This window comes from Triticum urartu, chromosome 3, assembly GCF_003073215.2.
Source record: "Triticum urartu cultivar G1812 chromosome 3, Tu2.1, whole genome shotgun sequence".
NCBI classification, from domain to species: Eukaryota; Viridiplantae; Streptophyta; class Magnoliopsida; order Poales; family Poaceae; genus Triticum; species Triticum urartu.
This window is the reverse complement of record NC_053024.1, coordinates 371497764-371515201: the sequence shown is the minus strand read 5'-3', so window position 1 is coordinate 371515201 and position 17438 is coordinate 371497764. Positions and strand designations below refer to the sequence as shown.

The window sequence follows — 17438 nt, the reverse complement described above, 5'->3', positions numbered from 1 at the left end:
CATATTTTCTTAATGTTTTTAAAAGTTTGAATCAGGAATACTATTAAAATGTGACTTTAAGTAGTTTTAGTTGTTTACATAGCACCTAATAAATTATGCATTTTTTCCATTAAAATCACCGCAGCAACCCATGGGGTCTCATCTAGTTCTAGTGATAGTTACTCTCTTCATAAAGAAATATAAGAGCGTTTAGATCACTAAATCATGTCATTTAAGGTAATATACAACATAACCAGATAAATCACTGTTTAAATAACATCTTCAAGATTCATGCTTTCACCATCACCTATAGGCTCATCAACCATCCTAAAAGTAGTTGTCAAACAAGCTTTATGGCCTTCTCAGCTTCTACTAGCTTTCTCAGTTTCTAAGCAGCTCACACCAGCTTTTCTTAGTTTGTACTAGCTCGGGCCGCTTTTCCCGCAGCTTCTACCAAACTTTTCTCAGTTTCTATCAGCTCCAGATGCTTTTCATTCAGCCACGACGCAAAACAACGGCCTTGAAGGAGCCCACATGTCAGTTTTTTTCTCTTCTAGTTTTAAACCCTCAAATCATGTGAGAGATTGTATAGTTCTTTATTCCTGACGGCCTTGTCTTAAAACCGTCTTTAATATTTGCTGTGGCTTGGTCTTAAACTTGTCTTACGATTTTGTTGTTAAGACCTCTTCTCATAATGCTTGAGGGTGGGTCTTGGGCTATTTTTTGGCTTAAGACCCATGTTGGAGGCTATTCTTTGGTTTAAGACCCCATGTTTCTGTAACATTGAAGACGCCCTGATCCCAATACTGAATGAAAGAAAGGAAAAGTACCACCAATTGGAGATCGGTAGAATCATAGTACTTGTTAGCAACTCTGATGACAGCATGGGCGACATAGTTAAGTTACCTCATCGAGCCACCGGCAACCACAAGGCAACATAGTTAAGTTACATCATCGAGCCATCGACAACCGACAAATACACTGGTTTACTCTCAAAACTACGAATCTAAGAGCTGGACTGGTTTTATTCATACAGAACTCATCAGAGGTCAAGTTTCTCTCCAACCGAGAGCAGCACCCAGACATGGATCTGCCGAGGAAGCATGTCACCGCAATTGGAAAACAAGTAAAAATCGGTAGCAGCCGAACAGAAAGTGCAGAGTATTACTGTGTGCGTGACTTCACAACGCTAGATGTTACCATTCTTACCTGACATGCCTACTCAACATGTGAGAAACCACCTCCAGTCTCGGATTTTGTTCTGCACAGAGAAGAGCGAGGTATTACAAAAGTCCTCAGATGCTTAGGAGTATAGAAGCATCATCAAGAAACAACAATGATGTGCTGAAGAGTCGTTTGCATGATGTGCTGGCACTGGGTAAATCAATATACAGCTCTATAATAATTTCAGAATAAATGTATCACAACACAAAGAAATAGATCAAATTTAACAAAGCTTACTTGTGATCAGATGGATTGGGCATTACTTCATACACAATTGTGGCCACAACATCCCTTTTGTTCTGCAGCAGATGGCGTGGATCAGTCACACATCAGCATTGCATGCTATATTTCCAGACTAAACAAACATCTTGACGATTGTACCTGAGTAGCTTCACCACGCAAACCAATGTAATATATCTTAGTCGTATCACCACCAAAGTTATCAGGAAAATGCAGAGTTAAGTTGGCCACACCTTGGAACCTTGAATACCTGACAATAACAGCAAGACACAAAAGGCCAAGAGAGGAAAAAGTTAAAGAGAGCTAACAATACAAGCTACTCCAAGTACAAACTATAACAGGATTTAAAACTTGGTAATTAGAAGCAACTCAGTAAACACATGAAAACAGAAGTGACCTAATACTTAAATCTAATACCCTATTCACAAAATGACTACTGTTGACTCATACAACACTGAGCATATGTATCTAATGAAGTTTAGCCGAGCAGTAGAGATGTGCTGTAGGCAATATTTCTTTTTTTTTCAAGAAAACACAAAAGAGCTTGCGTTTCATTGTATTGAAAAGAGAGGGGGGGGGGTGTTATGGTTACAATCCCCCTATATTTCTTCTCCGAAGAATCGCAAAGATTGCCGAATTGTCACAGGCATGTGTGATGTGTTGGAGGCCTCACACGCCATCCTCACATCATATGATGGTATTCTCCAACTTATACAACAGTAAAAGGCATCTTATCTAATGGAGCATATCATCTACATATATTTGAAGCTTACATTTGAGAGGCTAAATTTGAATATCTTTACTCACTACTATCTATATTATACTATTACAATATAACTCAAAGAGAGAAGTCGTCCATATTTCAACCCTGAACTAGCCCATTTGTCTAAGAATCAACCATGAGCTTTGAAACTTATCAAAACCCTGAATTATCAAAACCATGCAAGATTCAACCTTGAACCGGTTTTCAAAGACAAAGCCGGTTTTGACCGGTTCACCCGCCTAGTCAGCTGCCACATCAGCGAGCCCCATGCCCAGCCCTGTCTCTCTTCCCATTCCGAGCCGCATCGGGCTCACCAAGCTTGCTGCCGCCACGTACGTGACCCCGACCCGTCACCACCCTCTCTGGTGGCCGGCGAACGGCAGTGCCGCCACTCTGCCCTCACACGAGCTGGGCCCTGCTCCCCCACCCCGACCCTGCGGCCTGATGCCGCCACCCCCGGGCATGGATCGGAGCTCCCCCTCTCCTAGTGTCCACCAACGAGCACGGGCTCCTGCCCTGGACTCCCCTCTCCTGCTGGCCACCAATGCGCTAGCGGCTGAATCCATGGAGCCCTGCACCCACCTCTTCCCCTCTATCAACGGCAGCCGGAGCCGGCGTGTTTCCTCTCCGAGAGCGCCATGTGCCCTCCCCAGTGGCCGAGCAACATCAAAAGGGCTGGGTGGGACAGGACGGGCCAGACTAAGGAATTATACACAATACTTCTTCTTTAAGGGCCACTTTTACTCCCAGCCTTCACTGTTTTCTGCTGCCCTGGGCGGGCCAAGGCCCAGTTTTGCCCTAAAGTAACTCTGTCCCTGGCCCTCCCCCGAGGCGGCGATGCCTTCAGCCCCAGCAGCGACATGCGCCTCGCCATGCTCCAGTCCCGTCCTCTTAGCTTCCTCTACCGGCCGTGGGCTCATCATGCCAAGTGTGCGCGCCGTTGCAATTCGCTTGGTGCTCACCGTGCTCGTCCACCGCACCCAGTCCGATGCTCGTGAGCCTGCTGAGCACGACATAGGTGAAGGGCGAAGGGCTGCTGGGTCTAGATGGCCGGCTGTGGTTCCGCGCCGCCGCCCTCCACTCACCGGCGGCGCAGGGGTATATGGCCCTTCGGGCCTGGCGGCGTCAGGTCAACTGCTATTGCGAGCTGGGAGAGAATGGGCAGCGGGTGACAAGCATCTGGTCGGGTGGAGGGAGAAGCGGCGGCGGGTCGGGATGCTGGCGTCCCAAGTGGCGGCGGCTGGGCTGTGTGAGAGACGCTGCTCAGGGTGAGAGACTGAACAAAGAGAGACTAGGTTTAGATGCCTGGTTGACGTGGCGGCTGAGTTGGTTGCTGACTAGGCGGTCAACTCTTCAAAACCGGCCAAAACAGCCACGAAAACTGGTTTGAGGAGAGGAGGGTTGATATTTGTCCAATTTTGAGAGTTTGGGGTTGTAAAGTAGACGGTTTTGAAGTTCAGGTTGTTTCTTAGACTTTGGTGACAATTCAGGGTTGAAATATGGACTTCTCTTCTAACTTAAATATTGCAATATAAATGAACATGTATTAAGTAGCACAAGCAGAACAAGTAACTACTAAAATTACCTGGTTTGATACTCAAGAACTCCCTGCAAATTCTCTGCCAGTTCCCATTCCTGGCACAAACAATCTCAAATTACAGCTGGAGTTTCTTCTTGTGGATGGATAAGAAAATAAACAAACTAAAAACATACCTGCACAGGCTGCATGTTTTGAGCATCAGAAAAGTCAATACCTTCTCTATTGATAAATCTGTGACAAGTCGACATTCTTTATAAATTTCATGCTATTATGGTTCAAGAAGAAAACACTGGGCAAGTCATGAAAGAGAGAAGCCAGAATTCTAAAACTTACGCTCTCATTCTTGAAGGACTTGTTCCATCAGCACCACCAACAACAGCGATGCTCTTGATCTTCACATCTGAGGTAAATCTACAAGAAAAAGGAACAAATGAAACATGTTAACGATTGCTGATAGGAATTGCAAGCAGAAACGAGAGAATAAGCATGTCTTAGCTATTAACACAAGCATAAAAATGATATATCCCAGTATAGTCGAGTATAAAGTAACACAAACCAAATGTAATATATATGGATCGTGAACTCATTGCAAATAAAGACAGAGGCAGAAGTACAGAATAAAACACGGATAACTTGCTTTGTCTACATACAACCCTTGATGAAGCATTCCGACTCAGGATACACAAACAAAGCAAATTGGGGTAGGCTAGTGATGAAACCTAACAGAAAACTGTGAGAACCCAAAAGAGAAGAGAGGAAGTACAAGTAAACAAAATAAATCGAGATTCTGGTATATGGTTTGCTGATTTCCATGCAGTCTTGTCAAGAGCCAAATCCCTAGGTACATTCCAATCCTCAAGTCTCTTTTTACTGCCTTTCTCCCATGTGAAATTTGGTCGCCCCCTACCTCTCCTAGTATTTTGGCTACTCTTAAGAATACCACTATTTACTGGTGCTTCTGAAGGCTCCGTTGGATATGTCCAAACCACCTTGGCCGGTGTTGGACAAGCTTCTCTTCAATAGGTCCCTACCTCATCTCGTATTCCCTCATTCCTAATTTGGTCCTTTATTGTATGGCCACCCATCCACCTTAGCAAGCGCATCTCAGTGGCACTCATTTCTTAGATGTGTTGCCTCTTAGTAGGCCAACACTCTGCTCCATATAGCATTGCAGGTCTGATTGCAGTCCTATAGAACTTACCCTTTAGCTTATGTGGGACCTTCTTGTCACAGAGGATGTCAGATGCTTCCCACCACTTCATCCGCTCCGCTTTGATTCAGTGGCTAACATCCTCATCAATACCACCATTGCTTTGGAGCATTGATCCCAACTCCCAAGTATAGAACGGTGTCCCTCTTCGGCACTATATGTCCCTCGAAACTAACTTCTCCCTTCTCCCTCCTCGCACCTAACAGCACTAAAATCACAAGTCATGTACTCGGTCTTGGTCCTACTAAGCCTAAACCCCTTGGACTCTGAAGTTTGTCGCCACAACTCTAATGTCCTATTGACACCCAACCTACTTTCGTCAACTAGGACCACATCATCAGCAAAGACCACACACCAAGGCACTGTTTGGATATTGGCAATGAGGCCCAGAATTAAACATTGGCATTTGGGCAGCCCGAATTTTGTTGTTTGGAACAGTATTCAGACTCGGAAAGACTTGGAATTGAAGCGTGATATTGAACAGCCCGCTGTCCCCACCCGCCTCACTTGTAACACACCAGCCACTCCCGCACTGGCAGTAGTTACTCCTAGCTATCCTATAGGCTCTAGACTGACCCACAAACCAACACAAGTCTTTCCGGCACACTGTCCTCACTCGTGCGCACCCTGAGAAACTTCCTGGTCGTTCACACATCCCCAAACTGCTCCAAGCCAAGCACGCTTAACCAAGCGGTTCTTTTGAGATGAGCTTCCAAAAAAGAAGATGCACCTTATTGGTATGGGTCGTACTATCAATCCTATTAAACTAGGATGTCACATCACTTTGCCCGAATTCGGAACTTCACCCACTGACTTTGTGGCAAGTTCGACAGCGCTCACCCCTAGTCTCCACTTACCCCTTTGAGGAGCGGTCCTGGAAAAAGAAAAATGCCACGCGTAGGAGAGGGACAGCAGCACGAAGCGGGAAGACAATCATCCCATATCTCAGACGCGGCGCGCGTGCGCCCAACCACCTATCGCTCATGCTTTCAATCCCCTCAGCAGCAGCTGTTTGTTGCCTCCCATGGTGACGGATGCCGCTTCCCCCCATGGCTGCCCCTGCCTGTCTGCGAGCCCTCCACGAGCCGAGACTGGCTAGAGGACCACGGCGGCAGCCCCCTCCCACCCCATTCACATGTGCGCGTGGAGCGGATCGTGGTTGTGCTGCCCATCCTCACCACGCTCGCGGGGGGCGCGCTTGCCGCACCACTCCTCATGTTCGTGCTTGTGGCGCATGGGGCTGTGCAGGCCGTCATGGGGGTCGATTCCGGCAGGGAAACGGAAGTTAAAAGGCTAATTGGTTTCATGCCAACATTTGGCACTGCCAATACTTGGCAAGCCAACAATTGGCAATATCAAAAGTAGCCAAAAATTGGCAACTCTTGTGAGGTTGGCAAGTGAAATTGGTAACTAACCAAGCACTAGCCAATATTTTGGCATTTGCCAAATGTTGTCATGCCAATTTTTGGCATCAAACCAATCATGCTCTAAATTTGCATGGAGAGAGCATGCTTGTGACGCCCCAAGACCGGAGCTTCAGATGCCTTCCTTTTATCTCGTTGTCGTTGTGTGTCTGAACTGTTTGTTGCCATGATCGGATGAGTGTCATTGTCATATTTTGCTTCTTGCATCATGTTCATCATTTGGTTATATTGCATTGCCATGCCCATCATTGTCATGTGCATTTGTGCCTCTTGTATTTTTTTGCGTTCTCATAATCATCATGTGCATTGTCATATTCATGCATGTCACATTGTTGGATGCTCCATGTATGATCATGCATCATCACCTCCTCATTCCTTCTTCTTTCTTTCATTTTGGCAAGTGACCTTTTCCCCTCCTCGAGAAATGTTCTTTCTTTTCCTGATGCTAGTTCACCATGCCTAAACCCTCTCTGTCAAATTTCAGATCATTTGGAGTTGTTTTGGTTGGGTTCAAAAATGGTTCAAGTTTGAATTTTAATTCAAACTTGAATTATTTTTCTGTCCTTAAAAATTCCCAAACCACTTTTATTAAATCGGGCATATTTCTTGGTTTCCAGAAATATGTCCCTCTCTCCTCACATCCATTCCAAACCCTCTGTACTTTCTTTCTATTTATGTTTATGCGATAAATAGAAAAGAGAAAAATCAGAGTAGAGAGGGAGAGAAGAAGCCCAGCAACCGCATGCCACTAGGCCAGGCCGGCCCACCAAACCCCTTGAGGCCCATCCCTTTCTAACCCTAGCGTGATTTGGCCCGATCCTCATCTCCCCTCGACCCCTCCTCCTCGTTCCTCCTCCCGCCGCCTCGCGCACCTTCACGCATCGCCAGAGAGAGGGAGCAGTGCCCCGCACCCGATTCCCATCTCTCTTCCTCCCAGCGCCCTCCTCTCGCCCTCTCCCTTGCACCAGTCGCCCTCAGCAGCCTCCTCCCTTCTCCTCCCCGCGCCTTCTCGAGTGTCATGGCCGCCGACTGCTTCCTGCAGCCCCTGCCGACAACCAGCGCCCGCCGTGGCCGTTCCCTCCGCCGCGCCGGGCCTCCCGAGCCGCCACTGGAGGCCAACTCCGACGCCCCTGTCTCACGTCGCCCTCTGCTTCCGTCTACGCCGCGAAGTCGCTGCCCCGCCACTAAGCATGAGCGCTACTGCTCTGCTCCGCTCTGCCGCTCCTGCCCGAGTCCAGGCCGCCGCTGCGACCTCCTCTGCTCCCCCTCCGTTAGCTCCCCTGCGGGGCTCCTCTTCCATTCGCGCTGTCTTTGTCCAGCGCCAGGAGCTCGACCTCGAGCCTCTCCACGCGCGTCTGGCACCCCTGCTTCCTCCTACGTCGCCCCTGCCTCGTTGCCTGCTTGCCTCTGTGCCCCTCCATGGACCCCGAGCATCGCCGTAGTGCGCTGCATGCCACTGAAGCTCTCGCTGCCGTCGTGCACCACCGCTGGCCCTGTTGTCGTTGTCAAGACCCTCCAAATCAGGGAGTACCATGGCCGCCACCGAGACACTTGGATTCACCAAGTTCGGCAAGTACCACGACTTACGACACACGAACGACCACCGCTCCGAACGCCAAAGTACAGAATGACCCGCGAAGCCCCTGGACACCATGTACCACTACAACCGTTGCGTTCCGTTTCGTCTTTGTCAAGTACCCATGGACGCCAAGTACCACGATGTCGGTGCCCCTCAAGTTCGGCTACACAAAAACGCCAAGTACCCCTTCATGTCAACAAGACCCGCAAGTCGGACCCCGAACGATCGACGACTCGTGGACCGTGTACAACTACCGTCACCTTGGGTTTCGTCAAGTTCCTCGCCATGACTATGAACGACTGTGAACCGTGTACAACTACCGTCGCCCCGAAGACATTGGATTCATTAAGTACCTCTCCGAGAACGAAACGTGAACCGCTCTACTTCCACGACGGCCGTGAACGTCTACTTCCTCTACTTTGCACCGAACCCGAACCGTCTCGTTTGCACGCTTCGAAGGTATAACCCCGAGACGACGTCCGTGAACGAATGCTTGCGATGTTTGAGATGCTCGCGTTTGCACCGTGTCCGTAGTGTCTCTCGCTTCCATGCCATCGACTCATGGGACACCCGATATCCGGGAGCACCCCACCATCTTTTGCACGCAACCGCACACTTATCCTTTGCATCGGTATCTCAATCGAATTACCGGAACCGGAATGTTGCCGTGGCACCATTTCCGTTGTCGTGACCGTGGCACCCCTTTTCGTTTCCGCCACGATGACAAATGCTTCATAATATGCTCATGTCAACATTTTTATAAAATTTGCACATGTCATCCACATCATGATAATAACATTTAATATGTTTAAATTGTTGTTGCTTTAAATTGCTAATGCATATGGGGATTTACTGGAATTGTTGGTTGATGTTTCCGGCCCCATTTAAATTGTCTGGATAGGTAGTTTTTCATATGCTTCACCTCTTGTCATGTTAACCAACATTTAATATTATTGAGTACCTAACCGGGAGTGAACTAAATAATTGATGTGGTGCTCCGTCAATATGCAACTCGTTGCATATTGGGCTCCACTTAACTTATAGTTTTGTTTGTGCACTTTGCCATGCCATGCATAATTAAACCGGACATGCATCATGCTTGGTTGTGCATCATGCCATGTTTATGTGATGGTTGTTTACTATGTTGTTTGCTTCTTTTCGGTGTTGCTTTTTCGGGTTAGTTCCGATAACGTCGCGTTTGTGAGGATCCGTTTGACTACGTCCGTTTGTCTTCTTCATGGACTCGTTCTTCTTCCTTGCGGATCTCAGGCAAGATGATCATACCCTCGAAATCACTTCTATCTTTGCTTGCTAGTTGCTCGCTCTATTGCTATGCCGCGATACCTACCACTTGCTATATCATACCTCCCATATTGCCATGTCAAGCCTCTAACCCACCTTTCCTAGCAAACCGTTGTTTGGCTATGTTACCGCTTTGCTCAGCCCCTCTTATAGCGTTGCTAGTTGCAGGTGAAGATGAAGTTTGTTCCATGTTGGAACATAGACATTTGTTGGGATATCACAATATACCTTGTTTAATTAATGCATCTATATACTTGGTAAAGGGTGGAAGGCTCGGCCTTATGCCTGGTGTTTTGTTCCACTCTTGCCGCCCTAGTTTCCGTCATACCGGTGTTATGTTTCTTGATTTTGCGTTCCTTACGCGGTTGGGTTATAATGGGAACCCCTTGACAGTTCGTCTTGAATAAAACTCCTCCAGCAAGGCCCAACCTTGGTTTTACATTTGCACTAACAACCTATCACCTTCCCTTGGGTTCTGCAGACTCAAGGGTCATCTTTATTTTAACCCCTCCCCCCCGGGGGCCAGTGCTTGTCTAAGTGTTGGTCCGAAACAGAGCCACTTGCAGCGCCACCTCGGGGAAACTTGAGGGTTGGTTTTAGCTGTACGTAGTGTTCATCCGGTGTTGCCCTGAGAACGAGATATGTGCAGCTCCTATCAGGATGTCGGCGCATCGGGCGGTCTTACTGGTCTTGTTTTACCATTGTCGAAATGTTTTGTAACCGGAATTCCGAGTCTGATCGGGTCTTCCTGGGAGAAGGAATATCCTTCGTTAACCGTGAGAGCTTGTGATGGGCTAAGTTGGGACACCCCTGCAGGGTTTTGAACTTTCAAAAGTCGTGCCCACGGTTATGGGCAGATGAGAATTTGTTAATGTCCGATTGTAGAAAACTTGACACTTAACTTAATTAAAATGCATCAACCGCGTGTGTAGCCGTGATGGTCTGTTCTCGGCGGAGTCCGGGAAGTGAACACGGTCTCGTGTTATGCTTGAACGTAAGTAGTTTCAGGATCACTTCTTGATCACTTATAGTTCACGACCGTGCTTTACTTCTCTTCTCGCTCTCATTTGCGTAAGTTAGCCACCATATTTGCTAGTGCTTGCTGCAGCTCCACCTCACTACCTTTTCCCTACCCATAAGCTTAAATAGTCTTGATCGCGAGGGTGTGAGATTGCTGAGTCCCCGTGACTCACAGATTACTTCCAACACCAGTTGCAGGTGCCGTTGATACCAGTGCAGATGACGCAGCTGAGCTCAAGTGGGAGTTCGATGAAGATCGTGTTCGTTGTGTTGTTTCGTTCCAATTGATCAGTAGTGGAGCCCAGTCGGGGCGATCGGGGATCTTTTGCATTAGGGGTTGTCTTTCTTTATTTGGTTCCGTAGTCAGACCTTGATTGTATTCTGGATGATGTAATGCTATTTTTATGTATTGTGTAAAGTGGCGATTGTAAGCCAACTCTTTATCTCTTTCTTATTCAGTACATGGGTTGTGTAAAGATTACCCCTCTTACGACATGCCTACCATGCGGTTATGCCTCTAAGTCATGCTCCGACACGTGAGAGATATAGCCGCATCGTGGGTGTTACAATGCTGGAGAGAAAGAGAAAAAGATGAAATGCCAGTGATGTGTACAACAATGTGCAATTCAATATTTTCACCATCCAAACACCAGAATTCGGGTTGAATGTCGATATCAATGTCATGCAGATTTGAATCGCAAAAAAAAATGTCATGCAGATTTAATATTGGAGCCAATGCAATTTGGAGGCCTTGAATGTCTACATCCAAACAGAACTCGAGGGATATCTCCTTGTATATTGTTTCTGACCTCGTCCATCACTAAGGCCAAGATGTATGGGCTCAAGGCTGACCCTTGATGTAGTCCTATGGCAATTGGGAGGTGTTGTTCTCACTATCACCTGCTCGCACATTTGTCACAACTTACCGTACACATACTTGATGAGGGTAATGTAATTTGTTGGGACTTAATGTTTCTCTAGCAACCACCACATGACCATCCTCGGTATCTTGTCATATGCCTTCTCCAAGTCGATGAAAACCATGTGTACATCCTTCTTATGCTCCCTATATCTTTAAATAAGCTGACGTAGCAAGAAAATCACCTCTATTGTCGGTCTCCCGGGCATAAACCAAATTAATTTTTTGTGACGTTCGTCTCTCTTCTCAAGCAATGCTCAATCACCCTCTCATAAAGCTTCATAGTATGACTCATAAGCTTAATTCCTCGGTAATTAGTATGACTTTGAACGACTCCTTTATTCTTGACCTCATCTTCCACTAGGAGTCATTTTGCCTCGTCCTTTATGCATTTAACTTGGTTGAGATCCCTTGTCTTCCTCTGGCGGACTTCCGCCATGTTGTAAATGCCCCTTTCTCCTTCCCGTGTCTAGTCACTAACAAAGCTCATCATAGGCCCCGACCCCTTGCTTCACTCACAGCTAAGGACTTGCCTAAATGACTAAAAGTGCACAAATGTGTTCCACAGAAATCAGTTGTAATGAATGATTGCTTTCTTCTTGGCCTCTTTCTATTTCTCCATGTTGCTTCTGACTCCTTCAGGATAATTGAAATAATTTATGGAAGGGTGTGCAAAAAAGGACTTGCCTAAACGACTAAAAGTGCACAAATGTGTTCCACATAAATCAGTTGTAATGAATGATTGCTTGGCACCAAACCAGCAAACAAAGTTATATATATATATATATATATATATATTATATATATATATATGTATGTATGTATGTATGTATGTATGTATATATTAGTGTGGATTTTTTAACACCCGGTGACTATGTCACCCCTCTGGGTGGCAGTGTCACCCCATGTTATCTCCGTTCAATGCATGCCTCGTGATTTGTGCAAATGCTATCATCATTCCTTCGCCAGGATTCAATTAATGAAGCATGATAATGATCACACTAATACGGTTCTAGAAGAGTATGTGTCAGACTAGGGGTATCAAAATGTGAGATGATGAATACTTGACCAAAAAGATTCCCTAATAGTGTAAAAAATACAATAACTTACTAACTTTCTATAATAGTACAAAAAAATTGGTTTGTGATTAAGACTTTTATTACCTAAAAGAAGTTCTCCATGAACTCAAAAAAGATTCCTCAAAAATAGATCCATGTGTATACACAATATCATCGTTTAATCTGGTTACTACTTACTACTAATGAACTCGTCTCAGTGCTATTAGACAAATGGAGGTCTAATCAATGACAGACCTGAAAGATGCTACACGGATCTCAAAGGCAGATCAGACAGAAGCCAAAAGGGTGACAATGCCCCCAGGTGGCAAAGACATAATAATCATATATATATATATATATATATATATATATATATATATATATATATATATGTCCAGGGAGAAGACAACATGTATAAATCAATACACGTCCACAAGCACTACCCTAGAACAATTAAGCACAACCAAATGATTCAAATTTTAAAATTATGAAATGAATGAACTAAAAGTATCCATCTAATGCCTTCCATAACTGTAACAGCACAATTTCTTGATGTTTCGATGAGAACTTCTTGACTCTCCATACAACAAATTTCTGTAGACACTAAAGCTGTCGATTCTGCATTTGAAGGCATAAAATAGTTCAACTTGTGACAGTTAATCAGTGCACGTCCACAAGCACTAAAAAAAGGGCAGCCCAGTGCACGTAGCTCCCGCTTGCGCAGGGTCCGGGGGAGGGTCCGACCACTTTGGGTCTATTGTACGCAGCCTTTCCCTACATTTCCGCAAGAGACTGTTTCCAGGACTCGAACCCGTGACCTCATGGTCACAAAGCAACAGCTTTACCGCTGCGCCAAGGCTCCCCTTCGTCCACAAGCACTAGCCTAGAAAAATTAAGCACAACTTCATGACCAAATGATTAATATTTAAAAATTATGAAATGACCGAACTAAAAGAATCCACCTAATGCCTTCCATAACTATAACACCACAAATTCTGTGTCCTAGACACTAAAGCTGTCAATTCTGCATTTGAAGGCATAAAATATTCAGCTTGTGTGGGTTTAAGGCAAGTGAAGCAATGATGTAATTAATTTAAGAAACCGAGTGGGGCAGGCACACACATATATCTTTTTTTCGAACCGGGCTACCACCGTTTCTGTTAATTCCTCAGCGGAGATAACAAGTTTATACAGCAGAAGGGGATGGAAAAGAAAGAAGCCAAGACACAGATATATATCCAATTATCATTAAGTGATGTAAGCTACTTACGGGATGAAAACAAGTAACTCGGGGTCACCCTCATTGCTCTCCAGAAAACCCTGGTGCAGCAAGAATGTTCATAAGAGTGCAGGTAACAGGTATGAAAAGAAACTTAAGTAACAGGTTATGAGTGAAAATATCACTTGTCACTGAATAAACGCTGTAAGCTACAGCATCAATATTCTGATCTTGATTCATTGTACCTTACAGGATTTAGGGTCAAGACTGATAAGCTGATACAACAAACATAAGTAATATCCAAATTCGCATGCAGAAGAATGGCAATTTTGCGTAACATGGAGGATAAAGGGTAATAAAACATAGAGCTCAAAATGTCTGCATAATGCATACCAAACCTGCTGGCCTACTGTTTCTCCCGTTTAATATTTCAGACGTCCTGGCAATTTCCCTTTTCCTACTATGCGCTAGGATTATGCTTTATAGACATCTTTACTAGTACTTGTGAAAAATAAATTGTAGCCCTCAGTAATCATGACAGTAATGACATTAGTGGCATGATAAAAAAAAGTACCCAGTGATAGTTTTATAAGGACAAATAGTACCTACTGGATGCACAGAAAGCTGCTAATTTTCTATTCGTTCTAATGTAATACCAAAGGAGACGAGTATAATCCACATAGGGACACAGCAATCGATACTGAAACTTTTCTATATCAGTGACAGGTTATCTAGAAACGTCTAACTCCTGGCATATTTGGCAGAAAATAAGCACTGACACTCATAAGAAGATGGGTTATGTCTAATTCAAGGATCTCGGTACATACCCCGGAAGTCTCGAGGCGCTGGTCCCACGACTTGAAGACCGATTTGACGCTCCCGGCCACAGATTCGTTCAGAGCCACCACCTGCAGGTTGTGGAAAAAACGGGGAAGATTCAGAGCCACAGTTTCTCGAATTTCTGCAGTAGTAATAGAAGATTTTGCACTCGTAATACAGTAGGCTACAGCGAAGATTCTGATTTACAGAGAGAGACGGAGAGAGAGACGGAGAGAGATTGGGAAGAAACCTTGGGGATGTCGATGTGATTGTAGAGCGACCAATCGGCGGCGCAGTTGTGATCCCCACACTCGTGATCGTGCAGGCATGCCATCCCTCTCTCTTACCCTCTTCCTCTTCCTCGCTCGCTGCGAATGCAGCACTACTGGTGTTCTTGTTTGGATTTGCTCTGCGTCCGCTGCCTTCTGGTCGGCTGCTGACTGCCTGCGTCTACGAAGGTACTAGGGCTTTGAGGGTTTTCTTTTCTTTTCTTTTCCCCCTTTTAGTTTTTCCGCCCGCAAAATCGAACCGTCTAGACATTTTTAGGATCCAACGCGGACAAAAATGTCTGGACTTTCTTTTCTTTGTCTCCTTTTCTTTTTTTCTTTTTTTTCTTTTCTTTTTTTCTCCTTTATTAGTTTACTTTAGTCGGCCGCACATATTTAAATCAGACCATCGCGCATTTTCAGCCACACAACACAGCTAACAAAAATGTCCAGACCAGCCCAGATATCTAGGGCGTGTTTGGTTGCCCGCATCGATTTTGGCACATTGCATGTGATTTTTAGATAGACCTGACTAAGAAAAACAGACTATAAACCACCATCTGCACATAGCTTGATTAGTTGTATATATGTTAGCTGCACGAGGGAACTAATGTTGACCCGCCGTTTGGTTGGCTGCACCACATTAAGCGCACATATGACTCGTTGTTTGATTACAACCTGCATAAGGTGTTGTCACCACTTCTCAGCGGTGGTGACCTTACCACACGCGATCTGAATAGTTTTACTCCTGGCTACCAAACAAATTACGGTTCATCCTAACTACTATCAAATGGCAGTATAGATTACAAAGAGCCATATGGCTGAATAGGGGAAAGTTCATCGTCGATGTTAACTAGATGCAAGTCCATCTTCCTCTTCTGCTGCTGCTGGTAGTTCTTCATCTTCATCTTCATCTTCCTCTTCTGCTGCTACTACTGCTTCTTCCTCTACTTCTGCCACTGCTCTTGCTCTTCTTCTTCTTCTTCTTCTTCTTCTTCTTCAGATCCTTGTCTGGCCTCTGTTATCCCACATTGCTTGTGTCCACTCCATCCTTTTGTTCTTCCAGGCTTCTTTGTCAAATGTCTCCACACCATGGCCGAAACTAACAACATCGTCCTCCGTCACATCTTCCTCCTCATGCACCAGTTCATGTTAGCCTTACGAGATTTAGGAAAAAATAGCTCAGCCCTGTACAATAACAAGGTATTTGCATGTATATATAAGAGAGTCCCATGTATAATAACAAGGTATACACAAGACGTATAAAACTACAACTCTAACACCCTCCCTCAATCTTAACCGTGCTCCGCGGGTTGAGATTGTGCCGACAATCCTCAAACAAAGGTAATGGCAATGGCTTGGTGAAGATGTCCGCAAGTTGATCTTTAGAGAAGATGAACTTGATCTGAAGTAGCTTCTGTGCAACACGTTCTCTGACAAAGTGGTAATCAACTTCGATGTGTTTCATTCGCGCATGAAATACCAGATTGGAAGAAAGGTATGTAGCGCCAATGTTATCACACCAAAGAACCGGTGGTTGTCTCTGAGGTACTCGCAACTCACGAAGCAAAGACTGTACCCAAATAAGTTTTGCGGTTGCATTAGCTACATCCTTATACTCAGCCTCTGTACTGCTGCGAGACACCGTGGCTTGCTTGCGAGCACTCCAGCCGATCAAATTAGGGCCTAAAGAAACCGCATATCCCCCCGTGGATCGCCGATCATCGGGATTACCTGCCCAATCTGCATCTGAAGAAGTGGAAAGAATGCAAGAGGGAGAAGGCCGAAGATGTAATCCATAAGAGGCTGTCAGGCGAACATAACGAAGAATGCGCTTGACCGCTAAGCGATGTGAATCATGAGGTGCATGTAGATACTAGCAAACACGATTAACCACAGAGGCAATATCTGGTCTGGTGATAGTGAGGTACTGCAGGCCACCAAAAAGACTACGGTACTCGGTAGCATCATCTGGAGATAGAAGATCACCATCAACAACAGAAATCTTGTCAGTAGCAGACATGGCTGTGGAGGAGGGGTTTCACTTGAGCATACCAGCACGACGCAAGAGATCCAAGGAATACTTCTTCTGAGTGAGATACAGTCCATCAGAAGTGTGAGCAACCTCCAAACCCAAAAAATAATGAAGCTTGTCAAGGTCCTTAATAGCAAAATCAGAACGAAGAGCTAATAGAAGACGATCAGCAGTAGGCATTGAGGAACTGACAAGAATGATGTCATCAACATAAACCAGAAGATATATGGTGACATCAGACCGTTGGAAAAGAAATAGTGATGTATCGGCCTTAGATGGAACAACACCATGAGCATGTAGAGCGGTCGCAAGACGAGTATGCCAAGCACGGGGAGCCTGCTTCAGACCATAGAGTGCTTTGTCCAAGCGACAAAGGTGATGAGGATGATCAGGATCAACAAAACTTGGTGGCTGCCTCATGTAAACTTCCTCCTCTAACACACCATGAAGAAAAGCATTCTCGACATCCAACTGTCAGAGATACCAGCCACGAGTAACTGCCAGAGATAACAAGAGGCGAATGGTAGTGGGCTTAAAAACTGCACTAAAAGTATCCTCATAGTCAAGACCGTGACGTTGTTTGAAACCTTTAGCAATCAGGCGGGCCTTGTAGCGCTCAATGGAGCCATCAGAATGCTTCTTCACTTTAAACATCCATTTGGAGTCAATAATATTAACACCAGGAGGAGGAGGAACCAGACGCCATGTTTTATTATGAAGAAGAGCATGATACTCATGTTCCATAGCAGTCCGCCAGTGTGAAATACTCATAGCAGCTTGATAATGACAGGGTTCAGACGTTGGACCAGAGACTGCATGAGCCATGCATGCTGCAAGCCAG

At 45.4% G+C, this 17438-nt stretch overlaps 1 protein-coding gene across 2 annotated transcripts; it reads right to left on the bottom strand.

Moving 5' to 3' along the window:
* Positions 1-795: 795 nt before the first annotated feature.
* LOC125544015 (PITH domain-containing protein 1-like) lies at positions 796-14774 on the bottom strand. 2 transcript variants are annotated; one of them, XM_048707537.1, is made up of 10 exons: positions 14547-14774; positions 14305-14385; positions 13529-13578; positions 4080-4157; positions 3920-3977; positions 3792-3841; positions 1585-1693; positions 1441-1502; positions 1189-1240; positions 796-1088 (listed from the first exon to the last, which is right to left on the bottom strand). In XM_048707537.1, the coding sequence occupies exons 1-9, from the start codon at positions 14628-14630 to the stop codon at positions 1198-1200; spliced, it is 615 nt and encodes a 204-aa protein (XP_048563494.1). In that variant the 5' UTR covers positions 14631-14774; the 3' UTR covers positions 796-1088; positions 1189-1197. The 2 variants fall into 2 exon arrangements, with proteins under 2 accessions (XP_048563494.1, XP_048563493.1); XM_048707536.1 differs by having other exon boundaries at positions 796-1069.
* Positions 14775-17438: the final 2664 nt, after the last annotated feature.

What these genes read in the sequence shown, in the direction of transcription:
- LOC125544015 (XM_048707537.1), bottom strand. Translation starts at nt 14,630, where the DNA reads ATGGCATGCCTGCACGATCACGAGTGTGGGGATCACAACTGCGCCGCC. An exon ending in GAGTTACTTGTTTTCATCCC is followed by an intron (nt 4,158 to 13,528) that starts GTAAGTAGCTTA and finishes TTTTTCTTGTAG; the next exon opens with ATTTACCTCAGATGTGAAGA. An exon ending in CCCAATCCATCTGATCACAA is followed by an intron (nt 1,241 to 1,440) that starts GTAAGCTTTGTT and finishes TTCTCTGTGCAG; the next exon opens with AACAAAATCCGAGACTGGAG.